This window comes from Heteronotia binoei, chromosome 17, assembly GCF_032191835.1.
Source record: "Heteronotia binoei isolate CCM8104 ecotype False Entrance Well chromosome 17, APGP_CSIRO_Hbin_v1, whole genome shotgun sequence".
NCBI lineage: Eukaryota > Metazoa > Chordata > Lepidosauria > Squamata > Gekkonidae > Heteronotia > Heteronotia binoei.
The window spans coordinates 7,902,693-7,927,832 of NC_083239.1; the positions used below are offsets into that span (position 1 = coordinate 7,902,693).

The window sequence follows — 25,140 nt, forward strand, 5'->3', positions numbered from 1 at the left end:
CCGGACTCTCCCAGAGGTACCCACGGAAACGAGGGAGGGGGCAGGGTCCGAGGGGCACCCAACGACCCCTGCACCAGCACCACGGCCACACACACCGGCAGAGGCGGACCAACCCTCGGACCCCGACCCACAACCCACCAACGCTCAAACCCCCGGGGAAACCCCAGATGCGGAAGTAGCCCCGGCACCACAAGCAACTCCTAGGCGTTCAACACGGGAGCGCCGGCCTCCCGCCTACCTCCAGGACTATGTCACTAACTAAGGGGGGAGGAGTGTAGTGTATGGCGTTCGCAGAGCGCAACCAGTTCATAATGGCCACAACAGCAGAATGACATCAGTCCACCCCAGCCGCGGAGGTAACTGAGAAACATCCAGGTGCCTCCGCGCTGGGCGCAACGATCCGCCAATCACAGCTTGTGGCGGGAAATACGGCTGGTCGGCATTGGACCGGCCAGCAGGGAGAATAGTCCGGCAACTGTATATATGCGGGATCCGGCCCGCGTGCTCGCTCTCTCCATCTTGTATTGTACCATGCAATAAACTATGTTGCCCTACGCTCGTCTCCAAGCCTGGTACTTTATATGGAGATTTGGGTGTAGAGACTGGGGAGGGACTTCAGCTGACTATAATGCCATAGAGTTTGCCCTCCAGTTTCTCCAATGAAACTGATTTCTGTGGTCTAGAGATTGGCAACCTTATGTGGTAGCCATGAAGATGTTGTCATGTCTCGTTCGGTCCTAAGTTCTCTACCGTCCTTTACTGCTGGGAAATATTTTCATCCTGTGCTTAGAAGTAGGAGCAGTTTGTTTTTCTTCTTACCTTGGGATCCCTGGGTTTCTCTACAACAGGACAACCCTGAAATTAGAATAAACCAAAGTGAGAGTTCTGTGAGAGGATCTGCACACTGTGTCTTCATTTTCAGTTCTCTGCTGAGCTGGATCTGTAAATGTTCTGGAATTTCTGATGAGAAAGGGGGGGGATATATCACCTTGAGGTGGTACTGGAAAGTGGTGTGCCAAGCTGCAGCCATCTTATGGTTTTCAAGAGACTAACATATGAACATATGAAGCTGCCTTATACTGAATCAGACCTTTGGTCCATCAAAGCCAGTATTGTCTCCTCAGACTGGCAGCGGCTCTCCAGGGTCTCAAGCTGAGCTTTTTCACACCTATTTGCCTGGACCCTTTTTGGAGATGCCGGGGATTGAACCTGGGACCTTCTGCTTCCCAAGCAGATACTCTACCACTGAGCCACCATCCCTCCTACATATGAAGCTGCCTTCTACTGAATCAGACCCTCGGTCCATCAAAGTCAGTATTGTCTCCTCAGACTGGCAGCGGCTCTCCAGGGTCTCAGGCTGAGGTTTTTCACACCTATTTGCCTAGACCCTTTTTTGGAGATGCCAGGGATTGAACCTGGGACCTTCTGCTTGTCAAGCAGATGCTCTAACACTGAGCCACCGTCCCTCCCCAAGCATATGAACATATGAAGCTGCCTTATACTGAATCAGACCCTTTGTCCATCAAAGTCAGTATTGTCTTCTCAGACTGGCAGCAGCTCTCCAGGGTCTCAAGCTGAGGATTTTCACGCCTACTTGCCTGGACCCTTTATGGAGATGCCAGGGATTGAACCTGGGACCTTCTGCTTCCCAAGCAGATGCTCTACCACTGAGCCACCGTCCCTCCTATCAGACGTAGTTTGCATTTCATCAGATGCTGCCATAAAATACTTACTAGCTTAATTGGATGCATGGAACAGACGGAGGGGTCCTTTGCCCCCCAGGCTTGCAAATTGGGATATCCACCTGGCTCCAAGACATATGGGTCATCATCAAAGAACGGTTTCAAATAAACAAGCCACCTGCAGTGCAAAATTACAGAGAGAACAATGACCGGCTGGTGGATTTTGGTACTAATGTGTAGCCACTAAACTGGAAAACATGTTCACACAGTAGTCCCAGATAGGAACAGAGGTGTGCATCTCCAGCAAGTGACACAAGGCCTCTGGATCGGCCAGCCCAGGTATAAGCAACAGGAACCTGGCCTTCAATTTAGCTCTTGGTCACTTCAGTAAAACTTTATGCCAGATGAACTCCCAGCTTAAAGCTCCCATGTCAGGCTAGCAACATGTTTCATCCACCCTGGATTGGAGAAGACCCACTCCAGGCCCAGTGTCTCACGCTGTGGCCTATGGGGGGGCATACAGTGAACATCTGGGAGCCCCGAAATGTATCTTGGTATTTCCTTTATATACCCCCAACAGAGCCTTGTGCTCAGGTGATCAACGTCTGCTGATGGTCCCCAGCCCAAAAGACATCCAGCTGTCCTCGACCAGGGCCAGCTTGTGCCATCCATCCACTTGGTAGCTGCATGTCTTTGTATGATGTTGCAGCCGTGGCTCCAGCAGGTTCAGCGTCACCTTTTGACCCACCTGTAAAGGTGCTGCTCAGCTCTTACACTGCTAAACCCTTACGACAGCTCCTGATTTATCTCAGTGGAAGTTGTGCAGGAGAACCTCCCACAGATGATGCCCCAAGTCAGTGTTAGAAAAGGGTGACACTGATTGGCGTTTTCCACCTCAAGGACCAACACGCTGTGTGCTGGCCCTGGCTTGGGTCGCCATGAGGAGGGTCACTCACACTCTACAAAACAGCCAAGTTCTAGGTCTCTTCATACCATGAATTCCCAAAGCCGGAAAAGGTGCGGGCCCTACGGGATCTTAACCAGTTCCGTAGGGCTTGCAAAACTGCCCTCTTCCAATTAGTTTTTTAAGACGCAACTCCTGATAATATCAATAACATCGAGCCATCTTGCACATATTCTGATTGTACTATAGCGTTATACTGTTTTATTGGTTTTACTGCTTAAATTATTAATGATTGTATTCTGTTTATTTGTATCATGGTTTACCATGTCTTGTTAGCCGCCCTGAGCCTGCCTAGGCGGGGAGGGCGGAGTTTAAATAAAAGCTATTATTATTGTTATTATTATAAAGCACTTTAAATGTGTGTCTTACAGGCCAGAGTGTACAATGATAGAAGCTGCCCTCAAAGGCTGGCCATGAATCTGCATGTCCTCCGAGGAATCAGTGAACGTCTGTTTCGCACCTTCTCCATTTTCTTCCATAAACAAACTGATCTCGGGAACCCTGTAGTCCTTTGAACAGAGTACATTTATTTATTTATTTATACACACACACACACAGGGACACAAAATGGAATACAACATTGCTCTCCTCACTCCCCATTTTATCTGAACAACCCTGCGAGGTAGGCTGGGCTGCGAGAGAGTGACTGGCCCAGGGTCATCTGGTGATACTCCATGGCAGAGTGGAGATTTGAACCGAGGACTCCCGGACCTTAGTCCAACATTATGACCACCACACTTCAACTTGCTGATGTAGTATTGTCCAGTTAAGAGGGGAAAGAGCTGGAAAACTCTTGCTCTCCTCTGGCTAAGCTGATTTCACATACAAAGAAATATATTCCAATGCTGCCCTCGTGCTGTTAGCCTCTTGTGGCCCCCAGGGGTTGCTCTGTAGAAAAACAGGTGGTGGAGCTCATCCAGGGATCGTTATGCAGCTGCACCTACTATTCAATGGACAAGGTGGGGAGGAGGAGGGGGGACTCTCAGAAAGGTTCCGGAGCTGTGCTCCTGTGAGCTCCTGCTGAATCCGAGGCCTGGTGGCCCCCACCTGCACTTTGCAGTAGATAGAGTGCTCTTTCAAAATATTTTTATTACCATAATTTCATAATAAGGATAAAAATATTTAAAACAATGCCAATGGCTTTGGCTGCAAAACCCCACCCGAGAACTGATAATGAACAATTTTTTGAAATTAGAAGTAGAAAGGAAGGAGAAAAATTTTAAAGAGACAGTAGACCTGTGAAAACTCAATTATCTATATTGGACAATTACACTTTATGTTTTTTAAAAAAAATCACCACAACTCAGGTCTAAAATAAAATAGAATGGTGAGAAGGAAGATAATGCAATGCAATAGGCTGTCAACGACATGGTCTGCGTTTTCTGTTAAAATTGAGCAGACGATGGCAATTTCGGGCTAAATGGCCGGTGTGCAAACATCTGTCCATTCATTCTGTGGATTTTTAATTAAAGACAGCTGCTGAGTCTTCAAAAAACTACCATCAGCATAAGACAACAAAATAACAACATGGGCAGCACTAATTATTTTCAGAGGAGTGGGGCTCTAAAGTCTAGGGCAGGGGTCCTCAAACTTTTTAAATAGGGGGCCAGTTCACTGTCCCTCAGACTGTTGGAGGGCCGGACTGCCGTTACTGTACAAGGCCGCGGGCCGTCAGTTCTCCGTCTTCTGCATCTCTCTCCCTTAGGGCTGCCAAGTCCAATTCAAGAAATAGCTGGGGACTTTGGGGTGGAGCCAGGAGACTTTGGGGGTGGAGCCAGGAGACACTGGGGGTGGAGCCAGGAGCAAAGGTGTGACAAGCATCACTGAACTCCAGGGGAGTTCTGGCCATCACATTTAAAGGGACCGCACATGCCTTTCTTCCCTTGGAAACAATGAAGGACAGGGACACCTTCTTTGGGGGCTCATAGAATTGGACCTCCTGGTCCAATCTTTTGGAAACTTGGCGGATATTTTGGAGAGAGGCACTGGATGCTACGCTGAAAACTTGGTGCCTCTACCTCAAAAAACAGCCCCCCCCCCAAGCCCCAGACACCTGCGGATCAATTCTGCATTATTTCCTATAGGAATTAGATTCCATACAGAATAGCAGAGTTCCCAGCAGACCTTTCCCTCCCCCCTCCCCCCCCGGGGCTTTCTGATGACCCTGGAGTGGGGGGGGGCTCCAAACCGGGGGATCCCCTGCCCCCACCTGGGGATTGGCAACCCTTGCCAGAGCCCCAAAGCGGAGCCAGTAGGGTTGCCAAGTCCAATTCAAGAAATATCTGGGGACTTTGAGGGTGGAGCCAGGAGACTTTGGGGGTGGGGCCAGGAGACATGGGGGCGGAGCCAGGAGCAAGGGTGTGACAAGCATAATTGAACTCCAAGGGAGTTCTGGCCATCATATTTAAAGGGACAGCACACCTTTTAAAATGCCTTCCTTCCATAGAAAATAATGAAGGATAGGGGCACCTTATTTTGGGGCTCATAGAATTGGACCCCCTAGTCCAATCCTTTTGAAACTTGGGAGGTATCTTGGGGAGAGGCACTAGATGCTATACTAAAAATTTGGCACCTCTACCTCCAAAAACAGCCCCCCCGAGCCCCCAATACCCGCAGATCAATTCCCCATCATTCCCTATGGGAATCGTTCATGGAGGTGCATAATGGCTGTGGGGGTGGGGCTTCCCCCGCCGGCCAGCTGGCTGGGGGAGGGGGGAAGCCTGTAAAACCGGGGGATTGCCTGCTGGGACCTGGGGATTGGGAAGCCTACTCTCCCTTCCCCACAACACACACCCCGGCCTGGGAACTCACCTCACCTCAGTATCACCTCACACTCTGTCTCCGTCGCCTCAGCCCAGTGCCGGAAGTGTGCGTTGCTAACGCGAGTTTAGGTCGAACGTCACTTCTGGTCTGATTTTGCCATAACCCGGCGGGCCGCATAAACGTCCTCAGCGGGCCGCATCTGGCCCGCGGGCCGTAGTTTGAGGACCCCTGGTCTAGGGGAACGGGGCTCTAGTTGGATCTAGCAAAAAAAAGCTGGAGTGGACAGGGCATGAGGCACCTTAAATGCTAATCTACCTCTCTCGATTTGCAAGAAATCTCATGAATTGTGCCCAAAAAGTGAGGCTGAAAATTTGATGGTTGAAGTAAATTTGATGGTTGAACTAGTAAAAATTTGAGGGTTGAACAAGTACAAATGGGTCGGGGTGGCCAAACAAGCCAGGGCTCTCAGGGTTGGAAGTGCCATCTTGGGTCATTTTGGGGACCAAGCAGCCCGCTGTTCTGTTTGCTAACAATTGGCCCCGCTGCCTGTGACACGTGTACATCATTCAAAACCAGAGTGGAAAAAAAAAATATCCTTTGTCCCCTCGCCGACAATTTTCTACTGATGTGCAAATTTATGCAGGTTTAGTCGATCGATCAGTTTAAAGCTTAAACGAACTGTCTAAGAGTCAAACGGACAAGACGGTGGGAGGACATTCGAAAGCTAAATTTCACCCGTGCCGGGTCCTGATTTGGCGCGGGAGTCGTGCTGTCAAGTTGCAAGCAACATATGGCAGCCTGGTAGGATTTTCAAGGCAAGGGACTAACAGGTGGTGTGCCACTGTCTCTCTCCTGATTAGGGAGGATTAAGCCTTCCTCTTCCCCTCCTTGGGACCCCACGCAGTAGAAACTTAAATTTAAAAGATGTCAGGAAATTCTAATCATGGATCTCCAGGCGTTTCAACTATTTTGACCTAGGATTTTTTAAAATTAAGTGACAGCCCAAGTACCAATGTGCAGTGGAACAGTTTTCCACGTGTGAAGTCTTGGATCACTGACCAACTGGCTACCAGGAGGAGAAAGACCTTACTCTCTGGTCTGCTTACCCGCACAACCCTCTTGAGGGAACCAATATGGAACGGCATATCCTCAGCTGCTTCTCCTTCTTTACGGTACATTTTCCAGGGGTTGGTGAGCTCCACGTTGCCTTCTGCCAGCACACACTTCCGCCCATGAAACCGAGGTTTCTCATACATCAACCAGCTGGAAGATCCAGGAAGTTGACATTTGGTTTAACCCCACAGAGAATAATGAGCATAATTAATATTCTGTGGCTAGGGGCAATTATGACAAACTGACTGGCCTGGGAGGGACCGTATACCTGTGGCTTTGAAACAGGTACAGTATTTTGCTTAGACGTCCTCTTTTTGGAGGCTGTCAGAGTGCAGTCCTCTTTTCTGACACCTGTTCTCCGCAGCCTCGTTTTCGGAGGACAAGTCTTTTGAAACGTCCAGATTCTGCTTCTCGCCAGCAAAATCAACCGGGGCAGCTGTGTAGCCTGGATTCCAGAGCAGTCAAAGTGTACCGAGACTCTTCCCACTGGGGCAAAGCTGTGACCCAGTGGGAGGAGCACAGTCAATGGCAATTAAAGGATCGTAGCTATTTTGGAGGATCTTTCTGTGCCTGCGAACCTACTAGATAGTTACAATTCACACCTTATAAAGTCCTTGTGGCTGGAGTTGTACGCCTGGAGTTCTGTTAAATACTGGATTCGATGCATAGATGTGCAAAATAGGAACATGCTTTTTTGAGAACTCCGGAACAAGACAACATGGGCCGTGACCCTGATTATATGCATGCACAGGAACATCCCCCCCCCCCCTCGCAGGCCCCCAATAACAAATCACTACAGTTGAGCTTCACACCAAACCCACTGAGTCCAGGTCTTATTAGTATCATGAGTCTCTGTCCCTTGCTTAGTTGGGCGCGCATGAATGCTCAATGAAATATTAAGTCCGGTACACAATAAGTTCCATGCTAGGAATTCAGCTCCCAGGCATGTGCAGGCCTGATTCAGATTGGAGCCATGATTAGGGTTGCCAAGTCCAATTCAAGAAATATCTGGGGACTTTGGGGGTGGAGCCAGGAGACTTTGGGGGTGGAGCCAGGAGACATTAAGGGTGGAGCCAAGATCAAGGCTGTGACAAGCATCATTGAACTCCAACGGGAGTTCTGGCCATCACATTGAAAGGGACGGCAAACCTTTTCAATGCCTTCCTTCCATAGAAAATAATGAAGGATAGGGGCACCTTCTTTGGGGGCTCATAGAATTGGACCCCCTGGTCCAATCGTTTTGAAACTTGGGGGATATTTTGGGGAGAGACACTAGATGCCGTACTGAAAATTTGGTGCATCTACCCCAAAAAACAGCCCCCCAGAGCCCCAGATACCCGCGGATCAATTCTCCATGATTTTCTATGGGAATAAATCTCCATAGGGAATAACAGAGTTCCCAGCAGACCTCCCCTCCCCTCCCCCCGCTTTCTGACGACCCTGAAGCGGGGGGAGGGCCTCCAAACCGGGGGATCCCCTGCCCACACCTGGGGATTGGCAACCCTAGCCATGATGCACAGAGAGAAGAGGTTTAAAGCTTTCCTGCTTGCCCATTTTCTAACTTTAAATGGTCTGGGGAACTGCTCACTGCCGCAAACAGCAGCTCTCTGGCCGAATGAGGTTGGAAAAACGGCACAGAGGGGAAAATGCCCCAGACTGTTTAACACCCCCCCCCCTTCAACTTTTAAAATCCTGGCTACAGGCCTGTTTTAAACCTTTTCTCCTTGAGTACCATGGTCCTGATCAGATTGGGCCTGTGAAAACATGGGAATTATGTTCCCAGAAGGGAACCCCAGGTGCATGCCTAATAGAAAGTTAGGGTTGCCAATCCCCAGGTGGGGGCAGGGGATCCCCCGGTTTAGAGGCCCTCCCCCCGCTTCAGGGACGTCAGAAAGCGGGGGGAAGGGAGGGAAATGTCTGCTGGGACCTCTGTTATTCCCTATGTAGATTTATTCCCATAGAAAATCATGGAGAATTGATCTGAGGGTATCTGGGGCTCTGGGGAGGGCTGTTTTTCTGGGTAGAGGCACCAAATTTTCAGTATAGCATCTAGTGCCTCCTCCCAAGATACCCTCCAAGTTTCAAAAAGTTTGGACCAGGGGGTCCAATTCTATGAGCCCCAAAAGAAGGTGCCCCTATCCTTCATGATTTCCTATGGGAGGAAGGAAATGAAAAGGTGTGTCGTCCCTTTAAATGTGATGGCCAGAACTCCCTATGGAGTTCAATGATGCTTGTCACAGCCTTGATCTTGGCTCCACCCCTAATGTCTCCTGGCTCCACCCCCAAAGTCCCCAGATATTTCTTGAATTGGACTTGGCAACCCTATAGAAAGTCCTTAAGGCAGCCGCAAGGACTTTGTAATGCATTAATTGGATTGCCAGCAGCACCTCAAGGTCTCATGTACAGAAAGGATTTTTCTGTGGTCCTTTAACCTGGGACCCTCTGCAGGCTAAATATGTGCTCTTCCCCTGAACCACAGCTCTCCCCTGTCGCTTTCTGCCCGTCTAGACAGTGCTCACTCCTCTCCTCTCGAACTCATTGCTCTTGGTTCACTTACCCTCCTCGGATAACTTGGACAGAGATGGTGTGGGAAAGGTCCCAGGCTGTAGCATCTATAACGTCACCCCAGATTTCTCTCTTCTCTCCCCCAAAGTTTGCCTGGGAGTACAAGATGATCTAGAATGGAAAAGAAATGGAGGGGAGAATAATGGTCAAGCAAGGCAGCCCCTCCCTTCTCCACAAAATACATCTTTACAGACACCCTCCCCACCCCTGCCAAACTCACTCTTTGCAAACATACCTTCCCAGGTCGCACGTTAATCTTCAGAACTCTGTCCTCTTTTGGCTATAATTTAAAAATAAATGGAGGAAAACTGGGTGAGATCACATATCCAAAACTGTTTGTTCCTAGTGAACAATGCCCCACGGTGCTCCCCTTCCTAAAGGATCCATCCCTGATACTGAGTCACATACAGAACCTTTGACTCTGACAGATGCATGCATTTTCCTGCTCCTTTTCCTATTGCACCAGAAGCAGGAGCAAAAGGAGAAAGAAGATGCATTTTGAATGCCCATGGCATCACACTGTTCTCTTCCCTTCGGCTGCCAGCAAACTGAAGCAATGAAATTCTGAGGTGGTGGTATGGGCTATACCACTTTAAACTACAGGGAAAGGGACTATGAGCGTTTTCGCACACAGCTTACCTCGCAGTCACAATCCTGTTCCCTCCACAGCGTCTGTCGGATTTCCCACCATCTGCGCCAGAGTTACAGGAAGTGCCGCGGCTTTTGCGTAGCAAATGCAAACTGGGTTTTAGCGGTTTACGTTTGCTACGCAGAAGCTGCGGCACTTCCTGTAACTTTGGCACAGATGGTGGGAAATCCGACCGGATGCTGCGGAGGGAACAGGATTGTGACTGCGAGGTAAGCTGTGTGCGAAAACGGTATATTACCGAAATCTTAATTCTTCTCCATGTAAAAATTCCCTGAACATAAAAAATCAGTACAGCAGGGCAGAAAGTTCTAGCTCAGTCTTTACATGCTCTGCTAGTGTTCTGCTTACAGGGAATTATTAATGAAGGCCAGATTTATGGAAACCCTCACCTGTACTATGAAGTGGAACAGTCCATTCTACCACCTCAGCCCTTTGACCCCTAGAGACCATCTCATCTTGTTGCAGGTAGAGACCAGACCTGGACCTCCATAGGGAAAGGATGGGTAATCTGATCCTTAAAGAAAAGTATAAGAATGTCACCTGGTCCCTGTTTTGTTTTGTTTTTAGGTGGGTTTGCACTTTTCTGCTCTAATCTTTCTCCAAGGAGCTCAAGATAGGGTATGTGGGGAGCATGGTAACCCAGAAAAACAAACGGGGATCATCATAGAGTTTGGGGTGAATGCTAGAGGATTGCCATGATACCATGACATCATTTCCAGATCCTGTAGAGCATCATGTTGGGTGATAACGAAAAGGTAAGTCCCTGTCCTCATTGAATTCCCACCGGTTACCTGCCATAATGTCTGCCCCCAGGGAGTCTTGAGAATGATCATTTGGCAAGGGTGTCAGTTTTTGGCAGGGATCACAAGTCCACCCCTCACACAGCTTCAAGGTTCTCAGGGTTCCCTGGAGGAGATGGAATAACTCAGTCTAAACCATCACTAGAGTAGATATGCATGAGGGCAAGTTTCAAATTCTGGTATCCTCTGCATCTCAAACAGCTTTCTTACTCCATTGTCTTGATCAGAATATATATCTGCCCATGTCCGTTAGAAATTTGGCACACAGGGAATTAGCTCAGTCTGCAAGCTGAGCTGTCTCTAGTCAGAATTTTTACATGGAGAGCCAGTTTGGTGTAGTGGTTAAGTGTGCGGACTCTTATCTGGGAGAACCGGGTTTGATTCCCCACTCCTCCACTTGCACCTGCTGGAATGGCCTTGGGTCAGCCATAGCTCTGGCAGAGGTTGTCCTTGAAAGGGCAGCTGCTGTGGGAGCCCTCTCCAGCCCCACCCACCGCACAGGGCGTCTGTTGTGGGGGAGGAAGGTAAAGGAGATTGTGAGCCGCTCTGAGACTCTTTGGAGCGGAGGGTGGGATATAAATCCAATATCTTCATCTACCTCACAGGGTGTCTGTTGTGGGGGCGGAAGGGAAAGGAGATTGTGAGCCGCTCTGAGACTCTTCGGAGTGGAGGGCGGGATATAAATCCAATATCTTCATCTACCTCACAGGGTGTCTGTTGTGGGGGAGGAAGGGAAAGGAGATTGTGAGCCGCTCTGAGACTCTTTGGAGTGGAGGGCGGGATATAAATCCAATATCTTCATCTACCTCACAGGGTGTCTGTTGTGGGGGCGGAAGGGAAAGGAGATTGTGAGCCGCTCTGAGACTCTTCGGAGTGGAGGGCGGGATATAAATCCAATATCTTCATCTACCTCACAGGGTGTCTGTTGTGGGGGAGGAAGGTAAAGGAGATTGTGAGCCACTCTGAGACTCTTCGGAGTGGAGGGCGGGATACAAATCCAATATCTTCTTCTATCTTCTTCTTCTTCACCTCAACCTCAGTGAATTCACAGGACGTCTTTAGATAAACTCACCTCCAGTCCTGTAAGTTAGGAAACTGTGAGCCAAACTACACATAGGGACTCAGTGATAGGTTATCCCAATATGAAATTTGCCTTCAGGGTCATGCAGCTCTAAGAGGGGGAGTTCCCCCAGTTTCCCCAACTGAAACCATTGTCTGCTTTTTCCCCTCCCAGAAAAAAAGAAAGACAAAAAACATCCCTTTGCTTTTTTGGTTTTCCTCAAGGTGGGCTAATTGCACCTCCCCCCTTTCTCAGTACGACACCATGATCTAATTTGCCTTCTCTAATGTGGCAACTTTTTCAGGCTAAACAATACTCCAGGCAAGGGTCTAATCCCAGATCCTCAACATAATGTGAATTTTGGTCTTTAATCCTGGCTAGTTTGGTGTAGAGCCAGTTTGGTGTAGTGGTTAAGTGTGCGGACTCTTATCTGGGAGAACCGGGTTTGATTCCCCACTCCTCCACTTGCACCTGCTGGAATGGCCTTGGGTCAGCCATAGCTCTGGCAGAAGTTGTCCTTGAAAGGGCAGCTGCTGTGAGAGCCCTCTCCAGCCCCGCCCACCTCACAGGGTGTCTGTTGTGGGGGAGGAAGGTAAAGGAGATTGTGAGCCGCTCTGAGACTCTTCGGAGTGGAGGGCGGGATATAAATCCAATATCTTCAACTACCTCACAGGGTGTCCGTTGTGGGAGAGGAAGGTAAAGGAGATTGTGAGCTGCTCTGAGACTCTTTGGAGTGGAGGGCGGGATATAAATCCAATATCTTCTTCTATCTTCTATCTTCTACAGCTGTGTACTTACTGGGGAATGCTTTGCTTGTGCTTTTTGTGAAATCCAAAATACTTATTTACTTAAATTATAGAATCAAAGAGATGGAAGGTAGCTCCAGAGACAACTAGTCCAGCCCATTGCACAATGCAGGAAATTCACAACTGCCCTCCCCCCACCCCCACTCATCCAGCAACCCCTGCTCCATGCCCAGAAGATGGCAGAAAACCCCTCCAAGATCCTTGGCTGAACTGGTCTGGAGAAAATTGCTTTCTGATCCCAGTTTTCTCCCCAGTGGTGATGCAAAGCATTCTCCCTGCCTTCATTTTATCCTCACAACAACGACCCTGTGAGGAAGGTTAGGCTGCAAATGCGTAAATGGCCTAACGTCACCCAGCAAGCTTCTATGGCAGAGTGGGGATTTGAACCTGGGTCTCACGGACCCCAGTCTGACCCTCTAGCCACTACACCATGCTGGTAATAATAAAATATAGTGTTTTTTAGTGTGCCAAAATCCCCAGGTATCTGGTCATAAACCCACCTGTATGCCACCCATAAACACTCTGCCCTACTTGTCTGTCCTTCATAACTTTCATCGTAATTTCTCTGTTGTGCCTGTTGTTCAAACGTGAAAAGCCTTTTGTCTCTTCTTCCACCCTTCTTTAGCTGTACCAAGTGCATTCCAGTTTGTGTCCACCCACCCCAGTGATAAACAGGAGAGGAAAGGTGCTTCTCCAACATGAGTGACAGTCACACCCTTGTAAGAATGAAAGTTAGCAAGCGACTCGCACCTTTTAAGCTAGGGGGTCAGACTGCCCATAGCTCTGGGAGAGCCCCCATTGCACGCCTTTTTTTTCTGTTTTACTGGAATGCAGTCATCAGCAGAGTTGGCGATTTGTTCAAAGTGGTATGGGCAAGGAAGAGGGGCCATTTCACATCCCCCCACCCCGTGCCATTTTCCTGATCAAAATGGACCCTCTTGAGCTGCTCTTTGCCTTGCAGAGAAAGCAACAAAAAAGCCCCTAGGTTGCTATAGTGGGAGGCTTCCCACCAGAAGAAGAAGAAGAAGATATTGGATTTATATCCTGCCCTCCACTCCGAAGAGTCTCAGAGCGGCTCACAATCTCCTTTCTCTTCCTCCCCCACAACAGACACCCTGTGAGGTGGGTGGGGCTGGAGAGGGCTCTCACAGCAGCTGCCCTTTCAAGGACAACCTCTGCCAGAGCTATGGCTGACCCAAGGCCATTCCAGCAGGTGCAAGTGGAGGAATGGGGAATCAAACCCGGTTCTCCCAGATAAGAGTCTGCACACTTAACCACTACACCAAACTGGCTCTCCACCAGCACCCACTGTTGCCTGCCTCCGCTCCAAGTGGTGGTGGGAGGAAAAAAAGCCAGCGTTGTGCATGGCATGACATCATGATAACACTTTGGGGTACACACAGCACCACACATCCAGATACAGCATGGCAAACCTAGGAGCTTCCCCAATTTGTGTGGGACGGGATTTGGGCTGGAAAATGCCATGAGGGAGGGATTAGGAACAACTCCCCTCCCTTGATAACTGCTCTGAACTGACTACCAGAAGCAGTTGTACCCATTACTTTAACTGACAATCCATGCAACGGTTGCCTCAAGGTTGGATTACTGCAATGCCCTCTACATGGGGCTGCCCCTGTGCCGAACCCGGAAGTTGCAACTAGTGCAGAACGCCGCCGCCCGGTTGCTATTAGGGCTCCCCAGATGGGAGCACATTCAGCCGGGGCTTCGGGAACTGCACTGGCTGCCAATAATATATTGAGTTCAGTACAAGGTGCTGGTTATTACTTTTAAAGCCCTATATGGCCTAGGACCTGCTTACCTTAGGGACCGTCTCTCCCCATATGTTCCCTGGAGAGTACTGAGATCGGGTTCTCAGAATCTCCTTACAATCCCCGGGCCAAAGGAAACCCGTTTGAAGTCAACTAGGGACAGGGCTTTTTCGATCACAGCCCCCTGTTGGTGGAACCAGCTGCCGGAAGAGGTGAGGGCCCTGGGAAACCTTGGGCAGTTCCGCAAGGCCTGTAAGACAGTCCTCTTCCGGTTGGCATACAACTGACGGGCATCTGAATCTGAATTTTAAGGAAGACTGTAGGATAGTACGCTGACAAATTGTGTTTATTTTTACTGTGTAAATTATTAATGTATTTTAATTCTTGATTTTATTGTTAGAATTCTGTGTTGTGAGCAGCCCTGAGCCTGCTTCAGTGGGGTAGGGCGGGATATAAATCAAAATAGAAGAAGATATTGAAGATATTGGATTTATATCCCGGCCTCCACTCCGAAGAGTCTCAGAGTGGCTCACAATCTCCTTTCCCTTCCTCCCCCACAACAGACACCCTGTGAGGTAGATGAAGATATTGGATTTAGACCCGCCCTCCACTCCAAAGAGTCTCAGAGCGGCTCACAATCTCCTTTCCCTTCCTCCCCCACAACAGACACCCTGTGAGGTAGATGAAGATATTGGATTTAGACCCGCCCTCCACTCCAAAGAGTCTCAGAGCGGCTCACAATCTCCTTTCCCTTCCTCCCCCACAGCAGACACCCTGTGAGGTGGGTGGGGCTAGAGAGGGCTCTCACAGCAGCTGCCCTTTCAAGGACAACCTCTGCCAGGGCTATGGCTGACCCAAGGCCATGCTAGCAGGTGCAAGTGGAGGAGTGGGGAATCAAACCCGGTTCTCCCAGATAAGAGTCCGCACACTTCACCACTAAACCAAACTGGCTCTCCAATAAATAAACAACCAAACAAACAAACTGGGAGACCAATCATAGACAGCAAGTGTAGCGTAGCTGTTAGAGTGCTAAACTATAATATGGAAGACGCAGTTTTAAATCCCATGTAAACTCACTGGATGACCCTGGGCCAGTCACACACCCTCAGCCTAATCTGACTAACTTGCTTAGAGTGTTCTCATAGATCATTGGTCTTCCAGCTGGTGAGCTGTGAGCAGCCAAAGGATCAAGCCGTGGTTTCCACTGTGTTATTCTATCGGAACCACAGCCATTGCAATAACAACACAGGGGCATTACCCTAGTATTTATTATTCCAACACATTACAGACAATTTATTTATTACTTTGTAAACCTGAAGTCAGTCTTCTATAATCCAGGAAATCAGACACTAAAGCAAAATATTATTACAGCATTGCCATGAAATATTACCATATAAGGGATAAGACTGATTTTGAGTTAATGCTGGTTGGTAATGTTACGAAGGTCTGATTTCAAAAACAACCACCACCTAGTGGTAGATACTTTTCAGCATACATGGGACAGAGATCTAGGAATGGCCATTTCTTTTTTAATTTACATCTTTTCAAAGAAGGAAAAGACAGAAAGAGAAAGAAAGAAATGCCTATATATAGTAAAGTATTAAATGAGTACCACACTGTGAGTTGGTACCAAAGGTGGGTGCCCAAATTTGAATCGTGATTTGCATCATGGACCACAGTTTATATAAGAACATAACATAAGAACATAAGAGAAGCCCTGATGGATCAGGCCAGTGGCCCCTCCAGTCCAACACTCTGTGTCACAGAAGAACATAAGAGAAGCCATGTTGGATCAGGCCAGTGGCCCCTCCAGTCCAACACTCTGTGTCACAGAAGAACATAAGAGAAGCCATGTTGGATCAGGCCAGTGGCCCCTCCAGTCCAACACTCTGTGTCACAGAAGAACATAAGAGGAGCCATGTTGGATCAGGCCAATAGCCCCTCTAGTCCAACACTCTGTGTCACAGAAGAACATAGGAGAAGCCATGTTGGATCAGGCCAATGGCCCCTCCAGTCCAACACTCTGTGTCACATAAGAACATAAGAGAAGCCTTGTTGGATCAGGCCAATGGCCCCTCCAGTCCAACACTCTGTGTCACATAAGACCTTAAGAGAAGCCATGCTGGATCAGGCCAATGGCCCCTCCAGTCCAACACTCTGTGTCACATAAGAACATAAGAGAAGCCATGTTGGATCAGGCCAATGGCCCATCCAGTCCAGCCCTCTGTGTCACATAAGAACATAAGAGAAGCCATGCTGGATCAGGCCAATGGCCCCTCCAGTCCAACACTCTGTGTCACATAAGAACATAAGAGAAGCCATGTTGGATCAGGCCAATGGCCCATCCAGTCCAGCCCTCTGTGTCACATAAGAACATAAGAGAAGCCATGTTGGATCAGGCCAATGGCCCCTCCAGTCCAACACTCTGTGTCACATAAGAACATAAGAGAAGCCATGCTGGATCAGGCCAATGGCCCCTCCAGTCCAACACTCTGTGTCACAGAAGAACATAAGAAAAGCCTTGTTGGATCAGGCCAATGGCCCATCCAGTCCAACACTCTGTGTCACACAGTGGCCAAAATTTATACACACACACACACACTGTGGCTAATAGCCACTGATGGACCTCTGCTCCATATTTTAATCTAACCCCCTCTTGAAGCTGGCTATGCTTGTAGCTGCTACCACCTCCTGTGGCAGTGAATTCCGTCCACATATTTCTGTCCTTACAATGCCTCTTGGTTTCCTATCATCCCCTGGGTCAATTTCTTTAATGAGCATCACTGACTCAGCAGTACCCAGTAAAGAAGAGAAACAATAACAAAATAATGACGCTTAATCTCCTGCACCCTTTGCTTGGGTGCAGCAGCCTGTGACTTCAAGGAAGGTCTGTACACCCAAGTAAAGACCTCAGTGGTTTGGATCCTGTAATCCCAACCCTCTTGAACTGAACATAAGGAGTCCTGCTGGAACAGACTAATGTCAAGCATCCTGTTTCACACAGTGGCCAACCAGTTGCCCTGAAGGTTTTGTCAATCCTCTTAGTGCCAATGTGACGCTTTATCGCTAGTTCTCCCATAGGCTGAAAGTGGAAATTCTAGGGACAGAGCTGTTTGTTTGTACTCTGCGACAGTTGTCTGGCTACTGTCCCTCCTGGAATTGGCCTCACATAGCTCAAATACGCCGGAGCAACCGAGAAAACGACTTCCAGTGGTGGGAAATGATTGCACTTGTCACCAGTTAAAGACAATAGTGGAGAACTTCACTTGTCTATTCCCCCCAAAGCTTTTATACTTTCATTTGTAATGGATTTACTCACCTGAATTTCCAGGCAAGAAGTCGTCTGGGGAAGAAAGTGTACCTCCTTGGAAAGGAGAGGAATCTGGCTGAAACCAACTTTTGCAGATGGAGTTCTGGAGGAAGAGTGAACATGGAAGCCATCCAGTGATGACTCAGAGCTCAGATGTTCATTCGTGCCAACTTGTGGCCCATTTGGAGACGTCTGGCATTCCCGGTTGACCTTTAGAACCATCGGCAACATAGGTGAGCTGCTCCCATCCTTCCCTTTCTCTGGGGCTTTGAACTGGGGCTTCTCAGGGATGATGAACCTGCTGTAAAGAAGGCTGCTGTCCAAACGGGAATAAGGCTTATCTTCCATAGCCTTCTTGTCCACGAAACCACACAAAAGTGAGGGCCCTTTGAGAATGTTGGCCCTGATAAGATTGGTCTGATTCACTGTTGCTTTAGGAGCTATGACTTTGTACTCCACAGAGGCTTGCTGCAGCTTTCCCAAGAACGCGCCTATCTCCTCCTCAGTCTTGTATGGCTTGTTTTCCCATGGGTAGGGTTTCTTGGCTTGGTTGTTAGCATGTGACTTCTCATCCTCAGTAAGATACGGATTCTCTACCTCTTCTATCTCTTCTGCAAATCTATTGTGTTCCTTCTTGGATTCCTTCTCTGTCTCTTCAGTGAGGGCAAACAGCGCATCAAGAGCAGCTGGGAGAGGAACTCTGGACTTGGGAGTGACATGGTGCTCATGGATTGGTGGCAAGGCAGCCTGCTTCACGAGTGTGGAAGGCCGTGGTGGCCTTGGGTGAATCTTCAAGGGCTTGCGGAGTTCAGGAGGTTCCATGTTACGCAGGGTGTCCACAAAAAGTTCCATGTCAACAGATTCCTCTGGTTCCTCTTCTGTTGTGTCGTTCCTTCCTGTTTCCTGGGTCAGGGGCTCCCGGAAAGAGTTTGTCTCCATAAGATGAACTTCTGGTCCTTGCGCAAAGACAAGGGCATCCTTGGATGGATCACTCCAGTCTTTCTTCAGCTGAACCTTGGTGTTGACTTTCTGATCCTCTGGAGCAGTTTTCTGAGACCCCAGTGAAGTTACTGGCATGCTGCTTTCTCCTGCAGTTCCTCCAGCACCAGATGTGCACCAAGTTATTTTGAATCCAGTGGCAGTAACCTTCTCCCCCTGATTTGATCCTCTTGCTTTAGGGCCCCCTGAATCAGGCATGCTTCCTACCTTCTCAGGTTTGCTTGATGCAACTGGGCTGCTGTGCTTTTGAAATACAGCTTTGTTGTGTATGCTGCAGTCACTTTGTGGTGTGCTAAAATGAACTGTTCCCTCCTCACATGTGGTAGCATCTCTGTTTGATGTGATTGCCGGGCTTGACTCAAGCATACACCTTTGCCTTTGGGCATCGTTCACACCAGTACTTCTGGATTGAGAAATGCAACTTTGTGGTTGTGGCAGGGAGCTGTTGCAAACACCAGAGATGGATGTGAGGCTTATTTTAGGAGACTTGGCATCAGCGAGGTCATCCTGTGGTTGGTGATGGTTTTCTTTTGGTGCAGTGTTGTCAGTAGCGTTTGGCATGAGATCTTTTTGTTGCTGGGATTTTCTCATCCTCCCTGGCCCAGAACTGGACACAATAACCTCTTGATCTGCTCTGTACATAGTTCCACTTTCACCTTTGGGCACAATGACTTGCCGTTCAGTTCTAAACACAACCATGCTGCCACCTTTCGAGTTGTAGCACTGGGTTTGGGATTCAGATACCCTACTGGAGCCAAGGAAGCGAGGCATGGGATTCGTCACAGGAGATCCATCAGAAGGTTTGCTGCACAGAGTAGTGTTAGCAGCTCTTGACAGGTAGTTTTCTGTTTGTGATTTAAGTATGGTGGTACGGGTCATGTGACTTCCCTGTGGGGATCCATTGACTATATTGGAAGTAGGTGTGTTTGGCACACAACTTCCATTCTGGAATTGGGCCACTCGGGCACTGACAGATGTGGGGAAATTGTCTTTCTGGGATCCAACCGTGTTTGATGTATGGTTTTCTTTTGGAAATCCAGCAGTTGTAGCGGCATTAGCAGCATCGCAACAGTGGCTTTCTCCCTGGGATCTAGCTATTCCAGTGCTCCTAGTGTCTTGCACCTCTGTTCCTTCTAGGTTCTTAGATTTTGAACCTGGGGAATACACTTGTGAGAACACAGGCCCGTGAGCTGTAAACTCTCTGCATGGGCTGAGAGAACGGGAACGCCTCCCATCTGAAGTGGGAGAGAAGCTTCTTGAATCCAGGGAAGAAGAAGGAGATGGTGATGACCTAACATCAGTTGGGGAAAGTGGCTGCTTGGAGTCTGTTGGGCAAAATCGCTCCTTGATGTCCTTCACAGAAGATGAGTGCCTGGAAGTTGCCTGCCTATCTGGTAAAGAAGAAAACTGTAAATCTGCAGGGGAAGATGAACGCTGTTTATCTACTGGAGAAGAGGAGTACCAGGCACTTGCTGAGGGAGATGGGCTTCTGGTATATGGCACAAAACAAGACTGTCTGGTTTCTACTGGAGAAACAGAATGTCTGGAGTCTGCTGGGGAACAGGGCCGCCTGGTATCTGCTGCAGAACGTGACTGCCTGGTTCCAGATGGAGAATGGGACCGGCTGGTACCTAATGGAGAAAGAGATCGTCTCATTTGTACTGGTGAAGGAGACTGCCTCATGTCAGCTGAAGAATTGGACTCCCTGTTCTCTGCTGGAGAAAAGCATCGCTTGGTATCTACGGGTGAAGGTGACTGCTTCACATCTGTTGGAGAAAGGCACTGCTTGACGTCTGCGAGAGAAAAGAATCGCTTGGCGTCTGCTGGTGAAGGAGTCTGTCTTGTATCTGCTGGCGAAAGGGATTGCTTGGCATCTCCGAGAGAAAAAACTCGCTTGGTGTCTGCTAGTGAAGGAGGCCGCCTCATATCTGTTGAAGAATGGGACTGCTTTGAATTTGCTGAAGAAAAGGATGGCTTGGCATCTGCTGGTGAAGGAGGCTGCCTTGGATCTGCTGGAGAGTGGCACTGCTTTGTATCTGCTGGAGAAAAGGATCGCTTGATATCCGCTTGCGAGGGAAATTGCCTTATATTGGCTGGAGAAAGGGGTTGCTTGGGATCTGTAAGAGAAAAGGAACTTTTGGTATTTTGCAGGTGAAAGAGACCGGGAAGTCTCTTTGGAGGAAAGGAGGCGTCTGGTGTGTACCGGAGAACGGGAGCGCCGAGTGCTTGTAGAGGAAGGTTGTGCAGCAGGTTCCATTCCGACCAGCCCCTTCTCCCAGGCCTCAAGCAGAACAGACACTCTGGAGGGACTGCTGGCCCTGGGGGTTCCTTTCTCTATCATCTGTGCCATTGCGGACGCCTTGCTGAGGGGAGGTTTGACTTCTTCTCTGGGTGGATCAGCGGCTGCTTTCTTCCAACTGAATGAGGAGCTTGTGATGGACCCTCCTGCCCTGCCCTGAAAGAAGCGTGAGCCGCCTGAAACTTTCTCCATGTTGCGTTGTCCGATGCTGCGCAGTTTGTCAGGCTGGATCTCCTGGCTGTTTGCCCCTGGAGGGATTTCATGCAGTTCAGAGAAGCTGGAGATGAGGACAAGAGAGGGGGTGGGGGGTGGGGAAAGAAAGAAAGAAACTGTCAGGACTGGAGGGACTAGAACAGCCAATCACTGATACTCTCTGCATTTACGTCCCTTTGCACTCCCGTGATTATTTGCCTTGTTCCCCCCTCGATGAAATCCTCCAAATTTTATAGATGAACCGTTTGACAAACTTCTGTGCCTTAAAAGGAGACAGCGACCCTGCAAGTTCACTCTTTAAAAAAACCTGAAGGATAAATCTAGGCCTAGAATTGTAACTCAAAAAGATATCATTGTAGTTCAGCAATTGTAAAATGGTGATCTGGATGTAAGAAGAAGAAGATATTGGATTTATATCCCGCCCTCCACTCCAAAGAGTCTCAGAGCGGCTCACAATCTCCTTTACCTTCCTCCCCCACAACAGACACCCTGTGAGGTGGGTGGGGCTGGAGAGGGCTCTCACAGCAGCTGCCCTTTCAAGGACAACCTCTGCCAGAGCTATGGTTGACCCAAGGCCATTCCAGCAGGTGCAAGGGGAGGAGTGGGGAATCAAACCCGGTTCTCCCAGATAAGAGTCCACACACTTAACCACTACACCAAACTGGCTCTCCCATCCATTGGCCAAGGAATTCTTCTGAACAGCTTGCTAAATAGCTGGTGGTTTGGGCTGATTCCTATTCAGGGTTTATTTGTTGGATAGAAAATCACTGGCGTCTGCTCACATTTGATTTAAAGTAAGTAGCTATGGCTCTGGGCTAGAGCACCTGGTTGGCATGTTGAAGGTCCCAGCTTCAATTCCTGGCATCTCCAGTTAAGGATTAGGTGGTAGGTGAGGTGAAAGACCTCTGCCTGAAATCCTGGAAAGCTGCTGCATATCTGAGACAAAACTTTTGATAGATCACTGGTCTGATAAGGCAGATTTTGCCCTGAACAGCTTGGCATTTACAATACTCTAACTATCCTTGTTTATTACACATGCAGATATACAAAATTCCCTTCTACTGAATCAGACCATTGGCCCATCACAGTCAGTACTGTCTACTCAGACTGGCAGTGGCTCTCCAGGGTCTCTGGCAAGAGGGCTTTCACATCACCTCCTGCCAGATGATTTCCAGTGGAGATGACAGGGATTGAACCTGGGACCTTCTGCATGGAAAACAGATGCTATACCACTAAGGCACAGCTTCCCCTTCAGTGTTCACCCCTCTTTTGTGGTAACTCGCTTGTTAGAATCACTGCTCCTGTTTTGCCCATTTGCTGGAGATCTGAAGTATGTGTTTTAAACAAAATCTCATTAACATTGGGTACTAGTGTCATATTTCCTCAGATTTCCGTCCTATCTTCCAAGGGCCTCTCAGAAATCAATATCTGAGTAAAAGCAGATAGCTCTTATTTTTCATGCACATGAGTGCAACCTGTTGATTCATGGCTGGGTTCATTTTCAACTGTTGAGAGACATGATATAGGGCAACACTGGTGTCCCCCCCCCCTCCCAGTGTACTGTTAACCAGAAGAAAACTGCCTGTGTGTTCAGATCAGTGCAGGACACTCCATTGCAGGGCATACTCAAATGGCATCCAGCTGGTGGAGAAGAGCCTTCAGCAATGTGATTAACCAGAAGAAAACTGCCTGTGTGTTCAGATCAGTGCAGGACACTCCATTGCAGGGCATACTCAAATGGCATCCAGCTGGTGGAGAAGAGCCTTCAGCAATGTGATTTTGATACGAGTACTTATGTAGTTATCCTTGCTGTGAGAAGAGAGGTGTCAAAAGTACACAAGAGGGTCCCTGTTTCCATCTGCAAATGCCAGGGTGGTGGTGGTATGGGAGATATATTTATAACACAACCGCTGTTTGTCTTATAAATCTATCTGCCATCCCATCCCCCCTCCCCCGGCATTTTGTCTTGTAACATCCGTTTTGATATTTTAAAAAAAAGAAGAAGAAGAAGCTGCATTTTAACTAAGTCGCTCCTTTCACACACAATGATGGCTTTGGCCAAGGAATTCTTCTGAACAGCTTGCTAAATAGCTGGTGGTTTGGGCTGATTCCTATTCAGGGTTTATTTGTTGGATGGAAGATCACTGACATCTGCTAGCATTTGATTTAAAGTAGGTAGCTATCGCTCTGGGCTAGAGCACCTGGTTGGCATGTGGAAGGTCCCAGGGTTCAGCCGCTGCCATCAGCAGTTAAGAACAGATGAAATGAAAGACCTCTGCCTGAAAGTCTGTAGAACTCTTGGTTGTCTAAGTAGACAACACTATCCCTGATGGACCTATGGGCTGATTTAGTATACAACAGCTTCAAGCCCTCATGTAAAGCAGTATAGAAATGCCCAGGGCTTTTGTTGTAGAAAAAAAGCCCAGCAGGAACTCATTTGCATATCAGGTCACACCCCCTGATGTCACCATTGTTTCACACGGGGCTTTTTTGGTAGACAAAGCCCAGCAGGAACTTATTTGCATGTTAGGCCACACCCTCTGACGCCAGGCCAGCCAGAACTGCGTTACTGTGCGTTCCTGCTAAAAAAAAAAAGGCCCTGAAAATGTCTTAATAAATAAATGTCTGAGCCAGAGCTCATGAATGAAGACTTAAAGCAGGTAGCCATAGCTCAGTGCTAGAGCACCTGCTTGGCATGTGGAAGGTCCCTGAGCACATGCAGAGTGTCTTTCTCTCAATAAAGAACAGTCGTGGATTGAGTTTACCAATCAGTAAGGGGAGGGGCCTGGAAGTTGCAGGGTATGGCTGCATGGTGTTATATAGACGGATGTCTAGTGACAGGTTGCTAACATGGTTTGATTCAAAATACCCCTCACTGTGAATCCAAGGCACTTCCTTGCTTATAATTGCAGGGTTGCTTCAGCAGCTGAAAGGATCGTATTGCAATACCAGAAGTCCATTGTTTTTCCTTCAGAGTTTCTCCAGGTTAGTGATATGCTAGCATTTTCGGCAATGGGGGAGGGCTTTCCAACGCCATCAAATTTATAAGGCAAAATATCTCCTGTATCCCATTTCCCTTTTCCATCTATTCGGTAAAATGAGTACCCAGCTTGCTGGGGGGAAAGTGTAGATGACTGGGGAAGACAATGGCAAACCACCCTGTAAAAAGTCTGCCGTGAAAACGTTGTGAAAGCAATGTCATCCCAGAGTTGGAAATGACTGGTGTTTGCACAGGGGGCCTTTCCTTTTTTCCTTCTTTTTCTTTGCAGTGTTTGCAATGGCTGCCCCTAGAACTTAGGAGGTGCTGGACGAGATGACCCCCCCCCCCAGTAATGGTTTCTAACAATCCAGGGTGGGGTGGGGATGTTTAACAGAGGCTTAGTATGTAGAAATAGGCAACTGAAGCTTTTAATGGTACATAGGTGAGTTACATAACCAGGTAAACAGCATCACATTAAACCTCTGTTTTTGTCTCCGGCTTGTTGGGAACTCTCCTCCCACCTCTACTAAGCAGACCACACCATCATGAACACACACCCTTCTGTAGAAGGGAGCAGTGCAGAACTCTTTCATGTTCCTTTAATCTCCACTGATGCTGACAAGGCTAAAAGGCCATAAAACAAGCATGCCCCATTCTATCCAAGCACCCTGGCCAGCATCCAATGAGACTAGGGCAACCAACTCCAGTTCGGGAAATTCCTGGAAATTTAGGGGTGGTGCCCATGGAAGGCAGAGTTTGAGAAGGGGCAGGAGCTCAGTGGGGATGTGATGCCATAAAGCAGGAGTGGGGAACCTTTTTTCTGCCAAGGGCCATATGGATATTTATAACATCATTCGCAGGCCATAAAAAATTATCAACTTAAAAAACTGCTCCGCCGAGAGAGAATGATTCAGGTCAGCAGAATTAATGCAAATAATTGTTTTTCTATTTGAAGCCATGTGGGGAGAGCCTAATCTGGCACACACACACACACGGCCCGCCACCTAGGGTTGCCAAGTCCAATTTAAGAAATATCTGGGGACGTTGGGGGTGGAGCCAGGAGACTTTGGGGGTGGAGCCAGGAGTCATTAGGGGTGGAGCCAAGATCAAGGCTGTGACAAGCATAATTGAACTCCAAAGGGAGTTCTGGCCATCACATTTAAAGGGA

At 48.5% G+C, this 25,140-nt stretch overlaps 2 protein-coding genes and 1 non-coding gene across 3 annotated transcripts in view; all 3 read right to left on the reverse strand.

Moving 5' to 3' along the window:
• Positions 1–20,979, reverse strand: part of CRYBG2 (crystallin beta-gamma domain containing 2) — a 54,646-nt gene extending 33,667 nt beyond the window's left edge. The window contains exons 1-7 of the mRNA XM_060258198.1: positions 17,491–20,979; positions 9,323–9,367; positions 9,080–9,198; positions 6,516–6,672; positions 3,016–3,155; positions 1,734–1,860; positions 820–855 (exon numbers count right to left, since the gene is read on the reverse strand). Of these exons, the coding sequence (XP_060114181.1) occupies positions 820–855; positions 1,734–1,860; positions 3,016–3,155; positions 6,516–6,672; positions 9,080–9,198; positions 9,323–9,367; positions 17,491–20,406 (3,540 nt within the window). The 5' untranslated portion in view covers positions 20,407–20,979. The remainder of the gene's footprint in view (positions 1–819; positions 856–1,733; positions 1,861–3,015; positions 3,156–6,515; positions 6,673–9,079; positions 9,199–9,322; positions 9,368–17,490) is intronic.
• Positions 1,395–1,461, reverse strand: TRNAV-GAC (transfer RNA valine (anticodon GAC)). The gene has a single exon. It is a non-coding gene; the product is annotated as a tRNA-Val (tRNA).
• The window catches only part of LOC132586462 (uncharacterized), a 76,392-nt gene continuing 71,816 nt past the window's right edge, over positions 20,565–25,140 (reverse strand). Inside the window, exons 3-4 of the mRNA XM_060258541.1 lie at positions 20,684–21,056; positions 20,565–20,597 (exon numbers count right to left, since the gene is read on the reverse strand). Of these exons, the coding sequence (XP_060114524.1) occupies positions 20,565–20,597; positions 20,684–21,056 (406 nt within the window). The remainder of the gene's footprint in view (positions 20,598–20,683; positions 21,057–25,140) is intronic.